Raw genomic sequence first — 10,231 nt, 5'->3', positions numbered from 1 at the left:
TATAACACATTTTTATTTTACTCTCACGAATTACTAACTGTGACACCCAATCCCATAAACTATCATTTTGTGTCTAAAACTCTCATTTTTGCCAGTCAAAGGCCTATTACATCAATCAAAGGCGTTAACTCAGACGATCAAAGTAACAATACGTTGTAGTTCATTATGGCAAAGTGACAATGAATTGTAGTTCATAGGGGCAAAGTGACGGGTAAACCGTCTGAGTTAACGCATTTGACTGACGGAATGAGGATTTTGAGCACAAAATGGTAGTTCATTGGGTTGAATGTCACAGTTGGTAGTTCATGGAAGAAAAGTGCTAAAACGTTGTAGTTCATGAACACAAAAAATAGTTTTCCCATAATATTATTTATGCGGCTGTAGAAAATTAAAATTAGACTGTAAAACGCCCAAATCATTCTATTCGCAAGGAAGCATCACACTCCTCGAACTTGGTAATGTGGGATTTGAGCATATCATTAACTATTGTTAGCATTGTGATATGTCCTGATAATGGCCATTAGCGGTAAGCATTGCAATCATATTATACTGTAACGTGAAGCATTCTCCAAAAGGCAAGATTTACTGTGGATTGACGGTGAGGATGTTGTTCTTAAACCCATTAACTTTGTGTAGCAAAAAGTTTCCAAATAAAGAAAATAAACAAATATTTTTTTCCCAATGTCCAAAGGACAAGATCTAACATTCTTCCCTATTTAAGACACTCATTTCATAAATAATATTATCCCTAAACCCCCCAAAAACAGGATAATTGTTGTTGAACTGTTCATTTTACAATATTTATTGATGTGGTACTCCAATTTCCGTCGTGTACCCACAACTTGCTCATATTTATTACTATAATTATCCAGAAGATTCATTTACAATATTTATTTATTAGTAAAATATTGTTATAATCAAGATTGGACGGCGTCGTTGAGTTGGTGTGACAGGGAATGAGGATAAGGGTGGCCGTTGACTAATGACTAGGTACAACTCATGAATGAGGTGGCAAATTTTTATGGGCATTCGAACTGCGACCACATGCTTTTGCAGGTAGGTAGGGTTCACCATGCTCTTTTTTTTTTTTTTTTTTTTTTTAATAAAATAAAAGAGATAATTAGGATTTGAAAATTATTGGGGCTTATAATCTTATCCACATCCACTGTAGGATCTTTGACTCTTTTATACATTACTGGCGGTTTTGACACCCACAGAATAGACATGCCGCTCTTTGTCTCGGCTGCTTGTTTTTCTGAAAGCATATATATCCTCTGCAATTGGTAATGCTTTTTAAAATAATAATTTTTTTTTAAAAAAAATAACTGTGACATCATCGCGATTTGGAAAAATCTAGTTTGTAATAATTCTGTTCTGTCCATCTTGTTTCAAACATCAGCTTCCACCTTCACCAAATTATGGGACACAAGCCACACGGGTGCTGGGGAAGATTGAATTTGGTGTACAGAAATTTGGATTATGTATCATTACAAAGGAGATAAACAAAAACAAGGGGTAAAATAGAGAACCAAACAGCAATGGATAAGGTTTAATCTCAATAAATAATAATAATAATTAAAAAAAAAAAAAAAAAAAAAAACTTAACTTTAATCTCATGAACTTCTACTCGATTTTACAAACTCTCGAATTTTTAAATCTTTTATTTTAGACCCTTGAACTTTAAATTACTCTCAATGTAGATCTCTCCGTCAGATTTTAAATGTTATATGACATTTATACTCCTAACTTTTATATAAAATTTCAACTTCCAAAACATTTTTTTATTTAAAAAAAATAATAAAAAATCAAGGGCATTTTGGTCTTTTTTTTTTTGTATTTTTAACGGCTAAAATTAACGGAAAGAGTAATTGAAAGTTCAAAAGTCTAAAATGAGAGATTTGAAAGTTCAAGGGAAATTTATAAAATCGAGTAAAAATTCAGAGAACCAAAGTAAAGTTTCCCTAAAAAAAAACAATAGAAATACACAATCTCATTTCTCGACCTATGGTCTAGGGGGAAAGACAGCATCATAGTTGGAACTTCTTCCCTTACAAATTCTCAAAACCAAAGATACCATAGTGAAGTTTAGTTCAACCTTAATATGTAAAAAATGAATTGTATAGATCATATGCTCAATTGATACATGAAAATCCAGAAAATGTTTGACAAAGACTCATGACTGATACATAATGAGTAATAGCATTTTACACTCAAAATTTACTATTACAGGGCCAATCTATCGAGGGAAATTTACAGGATCCAGGCTACCTACAAGAATCCCGAGATCAATGTCTTTGTCTTCAAACTTTTTGATGAAAGGGTGACTCTGGAAGCAAAAGTTGAGTCAGCAATCAAGATTCTGAATCATACAGCATGAATTTCTAAAATTCAGAGGGTCATACATCAAGTTACTTACCAAAAGATCCAAAGATGATGATCTGTCTCGGGGAGTTTTTTGGATGCTGCAAGCACAAACGGAATGAATCAGCATAGAGAATTTGTGAACAGAAAACTATCACATGCAAGAGTTGAACATTTCTGAGTGTGTCGATCCAATTGAAATATTATATTATTTTGAAGACAATGGTGGTGAGAAATGAAAATGATCCTGTTATTTAGAGAAAGAACTGGTTTGTCCTCGCATTTCTAGGAACATTACGCTGAGATAATGAAATTCAAGTAGAACTGGAAAAATACAAGGATAACTAATTAAAACTCTTTGAGAAGTTATTACATCAAGCTTGTAAGGTGGTGGACAATTATTTTGTTACAACTTCAAGCTAATCTTTTGGGATGGTACTCTATAGAAGCAGGTCTGACCTGCGAATCGGCTTAAACTAAATAATGGCTTAGTCACCATATACATCATTTTAAGACAGGAGAAGGCCTTTATCAGGTTGGAATGAAGTCATTATATATCTTAGTTCAAGTTCATCCTAAATTCTTTCTCTCACAAAAACATTATGGCAACAATGATAAGATGGCTCCTCATACTTCCCAAGCAAAGCAAATCAATTACTTGAGACATCCTACATTTGACAGAGAAAGCTGACAATAGATGTTATATAGCTTCAACAGGGCCTCTGAAATTTACATCATCCGCAAAATGAACTGGTAGAATTAGACTACTCAAAAACCAACGCCTTGTTTGTTAAACAACAAGGTCTTTTCCGATGCACTGTTCATATTTAAAAAATTAAAAAATAAAATAATGATTGATATAGAAAAGTAAAAAAATGGTATTGAAAAGTGAAAAATTTTGTTTTGTAGTAATTTTTTTATTTAAATAGTAAAAAATAAATGATGTAAGATAAAAAGTGAATAATGTGATATGAAAAGTGAATTGTGTGATATAAAAAGTGAGAATGTTTTGATGTTGATCTTTTTGAAAAATGAGATGAATAGTGCGGTGGTAACGGGTGTTGTTTAACAAACAACACCCAAACATCAACTTGATTCATGCGAGGTACACAACTAACGCTTAGGAAATCCAACTATGCTGCGGGACAGTTTAAGCCATGAGATTATGAACTAGTTTCAAATTACATAGGCCCCAGAAGGATAAAAACATTCAAATGGCTGGTAATCCAATGTTCAAAAGCTTAGAACCAATAAATATTTCTTTTTCGATTCAGATAATGGAGGAATACAAAAAAAAAAACATAGACTTGAAGGCTAAGACAAAGTGAAAACTGCAAGACACTAACATAAACATAGAATTCGAGTTGAACAATAGACTTTATTACCAGGCTGAGACAAATGAACAGAATTCTGGGGAGAACTGATCTGCTGGAGCAGAAGGAGGTGGGTTTTCCACAATTGCCTCCAAAAGCTCATAAAAGCTTGGCCAGGTTTGCTGATCTTCAGACTGCATATAAGGAAACCGTCCTATTGCACACTCGAGTACTACCATGCCCAAACTCCAAATATCACTGCTATAATCGTAAGTACTCCCACTGATTCTCTCTGGCTAAAAGACAAAACAAACCATTATAATATGCTTATTTTTCTTTGGATAAAATATAACCATTAAATCATGTTTCATAAGGGCTTTAAATAAGAAAACAATGTGTTTTAAGCACTAGAAGCAAGAAATTGCAACACAAAAAATTGGACCAACCAATTAAGTGGTTTAGCATGATATAGAATGTTTTACTTCACCTACCGACATGTAGTTATAAGTTCCCACAAACGTATCTCTTTGACCCATAGAGCTAGCTAGCACTGCACTCACACCAAAATCAGTAATCTTCACCTCCCCTTTGTGGTTTACCAGTAAATTGGATGGTTTAATGTCCCTATGTATTACATGTCTTTCATAGTGCAGATACACAAGACCCTGTAGAACCTGAATTAAAAATGTAGATCTTTAGCCTCATGACAAGACTTACAAATTTTATAGAGTTATCAATCTTAGCATAAACTTAAAATGCAGAAGAAATTAGTTCACATACCTGCTTACAGACTACTGCAAGATATGGTTCAAGAATTGTTTTAACTTGTCTGATCACATCCGCCAGAGATCCACGATCCATGTATTCTAGTACAAGAGAAATTGCACCATTGTGATAGAAGGAATGGTAGCAAACTACAACATTTGAACATTGAGCTGCTTGGTTTATTTTCAGCTCCTGCACAATCTGCTTACGGATTTCTTCTTGTATGGTCATCTGGATAACCTGTAACACAAACTTCCTAGTTAACAGAGATATGACTTCCTAGATAAGAAGTGTCATTGTCTGAATCATTTGAGATCTTCTTAGCATATGTAACACTGAACTCAACATAGAAGAAGTTGCAATTGCAAATACTTGGAGAGCAGATGTAAAAACAAGTAGTAAGTGACTGTTTTGGTCTTACCCATGTCTTCACTAATTAAATTTCAGTAACCTCCCATAACATTTTAAAGTCCGATTTTCAAAAAATCCTGCCATTTAAAGTAGCAACTGCCCAGGCCATCCTCTCCCTCCCCATCTCAAAACACAGCTGCATGCTTTGGTTGAGGCATTTGCATCCATAGTACATTGCACCCTCTTGTATAATACAATGGTGATAAAGAATCAGTTCCCACCTTCACACTTGACTTCTCCAAGAATGTATACAGCCCTTGTCCAATATGTGTTAAAACAAAAAAACTTCACATACTCCTTATATCTAATGAAGTTCGAAGTTTAAACATCATTTTCATTACTTCATGTGACAGGAAACCGTATCAAGTTCAAAAGTAAAGGCAATAATTATATTTATACTAATTAATAAAGTATTATATGGCAGGTCCAAACATTGACAAACAATTGCTAAAACGGGTTTTACTGGTATACCTTCAAGGCAAATAATTTTCCAACCCATTTATGGCGAACAAGTTGTACTACACCACCGCTTCCCTTTCCAATGACTTTGATAGTCTCAAGATCTTCCAATGAAAATTCAAAATCTGGCTCCTTACCTTCAGAAGGCTGTCCAAACACAACAAATAAAGCTAATGTTATTATGCTTAACACTGTATCTTAAAGATATAAGAAAGGATAAGTGAGAGACCTGAACAATGTAATAAATGTATATATAACGAGGACATATACAGCAACATAAGGGAACGCAGAAACAAAACATGAAGGTGAAAAGCCAATGCAATAAGCCCAAATGGATAAGAAGCCAAGCTATTGAAATACGTATAAATCTATCATCCGAGGCTTGGGACTTGAATACGTTGGACTTATCTTTTATTAGTGGATGGGTTGATATCAAATTTAGAGCCTTCAGAGTCGAACACTTTCAAAATTACGTCTGAAAAGGCTAGCATGTCATCCTCAAGAATGATGAAAACAGTTAAAAATTGGATCTGGTTAACAGAAGGAGTAAGAAAACTACCAAAATAATATATTTGAATAGTTAAAATTTAAAATTGGACCAGAAGCATCACTTTTCATGGTGTTTTGTCATTGTTGAAGATCAAGCCTACGTAGAGTTAACTTAAACGCGACCAGCAATGTGGTTGATGTCTTCTTAGAGAAAATAATTCACCAAGGTCAAAGAGAGCAACTAGTTGCTACAGCAAAAGGCAAAAGTATAACTGAACTAGCATCATCTAAGTTTGCAGCACTGCTATACCATTTTTTCTTCATTAAGAGACTCACAAGCACTGCAGAACTCCCCCAAATTCCATCGATTTTATCTATCAGGTTGGAATTCAAATAAATCATATGGTAATTAAAAATAACACAAGCACATATGATTCAATGCATGCTCTAAGGTAACATGAAATGAATTAGACAACTGATGAACAATATTTTGAATCAGTCCAACACAATGTGAAATAGAGTGCGGTAATATAAACCCACAAAGTAGGATAACAAGATAAGCTTACACGAGATTCCTTTTCTTCAGAGATGAGCCGCAACCCTTTCTGGTTTAAGAGCAGATCGCCATCGTGAAATGTGCCACTAGCAGTCCTGGAAATTTACATATACTTGAAAACAATTAAACGTAGAAAAAATCTTAACTTGGTTTTCAGTTGCCTTGAAAAAATGGCATATGATTTTGTAATTTTAAATCCCAGAACTTGAAAAAAGAAACCAATTTAACCAAGTAGAATAATTCAAGAGTCCTAGTCGATTTGGGTAATCAGTTTCTTTGCTCCGAAAACTATAAAATATATGTTAGACCGAAAAATTAAGTTAATTTACACAATGTGTCCGAAGCTGATTATCAAAAACCCATAAGCCAAAGATACAAGATTTCAGTTTCTTTGCTTTTTTCCATATTTTCTCACTGACCAAACAGAGCTTAAAGGCTTAAGCATTAGAGGATCAAAGAACCAACGCAAGAGAATTACAACAATATTGGGCAATTCAAGTATTGATCCTTTCCAAGTAACAAAGACAATCCAAAGATCAATTCGATAAAATCGAGAAAAAAACAAACAAAAAAACAAAGCTTGATCTAGCAGTAGAAAAAAGAACAACGAAATGGAACAGAGAAACTCACAGGAAGGATGTGATTGGGGTTTCTTGAGCCGGCACAGAGAGCTTGAGCTGCTTCAATGGCGTCTTAGTCTTCATCTTTTTGCTTATTAGGGTTCTCGATCGATTCTACTAATTCTAGGGTTTCAATTCCCAACTCAGAGAGAGAGAGAGAGAGAGAGAGAGAGAGAGTATTAGAGTATTCGAGTATTCGAGTATTACTCTTTGTATCGAGAAGGCGAAGATCGAGTCGTCGTTTACTGGTTAAAAGCAGAATATAATTCAAACGAAAAAGACCGCGCAAATTAATCAAATGCTAATATGATATTAATTTCACTTTCGTCACTTTTGTTATCTTTTGATTGTTCAACGCCCAATCATAAGCTATTATTCGAATATGAATAGGAGGATTTATATATTAATTAGTGGGCGTTTCGATAGAGTACTGTTAGAGACTATTTTTTTATCATCTTTTTATCCTCCTAAAGTTGATGTGGTTTTTAAAATCACTTTTAAATTTTAGATAAATCATATTTGAATTTTGATCAAATAGTAATTTTGAAAGCCACATCAGCTTTAATAAAATAAAATAAGAATAGAAAGATGGTCCATAACATTACTCGTTTCTATAATGGTAATTTTTTAGTATTTTTGAAAAGAGCAATTTTATTTAGAATGAACTAGAAAAATGAATCAGCATTTGGGGTTTTTTTTTTTGTTGTAATAACAAGTTCAGTTGTAAGATTTTTGTACATGAGTCTATTAAATAGTATATGATAAAAATTATTCTTTATCTCATATTTCACTCATCTAGGTACAGTGGACGGGTGAATCCACCATTTACTATTATGAAAATTTTAAAAGATTATCTCGTTTGTTTCTACTTTAATAAAAGAAATCTGACTGTTCAAAATAAATAAATAAATAAAATCCAAATACATAGGATCCCCTCTTAGAGTATTTACATTGGATTTAGCAAATGTTTAGCTAAAATTTAGCTAAAGAATACATTTTTTTTTTTTATAGCTACTCATGTTTTCAAACCACCTATATGTGGCTCGATTTTTTAGTTATCCATTTTTACTATTTAATTTATAATACCATTTATTTATTTATTTCCACTATTTTCAAAGAATAATGAATTTTTTGGTTATGAGACTGAAGGAATATAAAGAGGACAGAGGTGATGAATAGAATTATTCGAGCTAGTCAAATATTGTAGCTAGTCAAATACTTAGCCAAAATGGTTAGCCAAATGTGAATTTTTTATTTTATTTTTTGCTATAGCTTGTCAAAATAACATTTTGACTAGGAGTGTAAACCACACCATATGGATGGATAATATATTTATTCCGCAGCTACACTTTGCAAAGGGCTAATTGCCTGTAACATCCGCTTAGCATCGAGTGGCTTGAGGTTTTGGGGCGACCGCCGTTTCGGCTCGAGGGGGATTTGAAAGGGTCCAAAGTCCAAACCACCGATTTTTTTTTTTTTTTTCGTCGTTTTGGTCTTTTGGGGGTGGGCCAAACCCTCAAAAAAAAATGATTGTTTTTTTTTTTTTTTTGTTCGCTTTCAATTGTCTTTAAGCCAATTTCTTGTTCCTTTCGTGTGTGAAGGGCTTTGCAAATACCATCATTGTTAGCCCAATAGCGAGAAAGCAAATATCCATAATTCTATTTTGGCCCAAAAAGAAAAAAATAATGGAAAGGTTAACCAATAATAATTGCTACATTTTTTTTTTTTTTTTTTTGATAATTGTAAAGATTTTCTTGCTGAGTTGATTTTCTCTCATTTGCATGTTGATGTTCAATTGTATACCTGGTGTATGTTTGTAGGCTGATTGTTAGAAGTTAATTGGTTGTTGTATTTATTTTATTTTAAGTGAATTGACATAATCATTTTTATTATTGGGTTCATAATGGGTTGAACGGAGAGCACTTGAAGAAGCTTCTACTCTTACCGTAAAAAAAAAATCAACTAAGTATTTATCGAACACAATGTAAATGTTGAGTGCTCTATCTTTGAGTTAAATAAATAAATTCATAATGAATGACTATAAGTAAACTAAATATAAAATTTGGTTAATAACTTTTTTAGTACCTAAGTTTTGAGGTTTTTTAATTTTTTTTTCCTAGGTTTTAAAACACAACCAATTTAGTACTTTAGATTTTAGAAAAGGCCGAACCACCCTTCACCACCCTTAGTTTGACCTTAGGAGCTACCCCCAAGGCTAGTATGGGGGCGACTGAACCACCTCTTGGGGTGGCCAAACCACCCCCAAGGGTCAAAAAGGGGGTGGCTGAAACTACCCATTTTTTGCCCTTAAGGGTGGCTCGGGGGGGACTAAGCCACCCTTATAAATTTTTTCAAACTGAAGGTGGTGATTCGGTTTTTTTCAAAATATGAGGTACTAAATTAGTTATGTTGTAAAACCTACGAGAGAAAATTTAAAAACCTCAAAACTCAAGTACCGACAAAGTTATTAATCCTATAAAATTTTCAAATTCCCACAAAAAAAAAAAAAAAAAAAGAAAAGAAAAGAAAAAAAAGCGCTTATTAAATTTCAAACTTCAAATACAGTGGTAGATAATTTACTAGAGATTTTCCTATTTTGTTCACCGAGAGAGAGAGAGAGAAACAGAGAAAGTGAATCAAAATCCAAAAAGAGATTTTTTAATTTTTTTAAGGTTCTTGTTACTCGTACTTTTATATTTTTTTAAGGTGGCCGTGAACAGTGGCTACAGTGAGAGAGCATAGACAATGGGGAACACAGACATGCCAACAATTTACGGAATCGAGGCGTTACAATAAACTGAAATTCAGAAACCAATCTGAGGTCCGGTCCTAACGCTGACACACACTTCCCCCCCCTGTCCCTGACGCAAACGCCAAGCCTTCCCGTACGTTACAGGCTACCTCTGTCGTGCTTAAAGCTCACTCTCCAGCTCCTAGAGAGTGGGCTAGCTTTTCCATAAAGAAAAAGAGAGCCGTTACCCCTCTTGTTCAAGTAGAAGAAGAAGAAGAAGACCGTTGCAAATCACTTTTAGTAGAAGAAGAAGAAGAAGAAGCATTGTTTGCTTGAAGAGGAATGGCCAGGGGATTCGGGCTTATTTTTGCGGTTTCACTGTTGCTCATGCTTTTAGGTCCGTGCTTGATAATCCCAGATTCTACTTCTGCATTTTCCTCTCTTTCAAATACTGCTCCTGGGTTATAATATGTGTTCTGTTTTCTTACTTTTTGGATGTTTGAGGTGAAATTTCTGTGTGTTTGTG

The 10,231-nt window shown here is 33.9% G+C and overlaps 2 protein-coding genes across 2 annotated transcripts in view; one reads left to right on the top strand and one right to left on the bottom strand.

The window, feature by feature from the left end:
- Positions 1-2,079: 2,079 nt before the first annotated feature.
- Positions 2,080-7,188, bottom strand: MKK6 (MAP kinase kinase 6). Its single transcript, XM_059576739.2, has 8 exons — positions 6,985-7,188; positions 6,365-6,449; positions 5,322-5,456; positions 4,455-4,679; positions 4,166-4,348; positions 3,747-3,970; positions 2,417-2,462; positions 2,080-2,326 (listed from the first exon to the last, which is right to left on the bottom strand). Exons 1-8 carry the CDS (start codon positions 7,056-7,058, stop codon positions 2,237-2,239), a joined length of 1,062 nt encoding a protein of 353 aa, XP_059432722.1. The 5' UTR covers positions 7,059-7,188; the 3' UTR covers positions 2,080-2,236.
- A 2,592-nt stretch (positions 7,189-9,780) lies between these two features.
- The window catches only part of LOC132166570 (O-Glycosyl hydrolases family 17 protein), a 3,758-nt gene continuing 3,307 nt past the window's right edge, over positions 9,781-10,231 (top strand). The window contains exon 1 of the mRNA XM_059577413.2: positions 9,781-10,102. The gene's annotated coding sequence lies outside the window, so the exon portion shown is untranslated. The remainder of the gene's footprint in view (positions 10,103-10,231) is intronic.

This window comes from Corylus avellana, chromosome 11 (assembly GCF_965113065.1).
Source record: "Corylus avellana chromosome 11, dhCorAvel1.hap1.2, whole genome shotgun sequence".
Classification (NCBI taxonomy): domain Eukaryota; kingdom Viridiplantae; phylum Streptophyta; class Magnoliopsida; order Fagales; family Betulaceae; genus Corylus; species Corylus avellana.
Note: the sequence above shows the minus strand (reverse complement) of the source record. Positions and strands in the feature narration are given on the sequence as shown.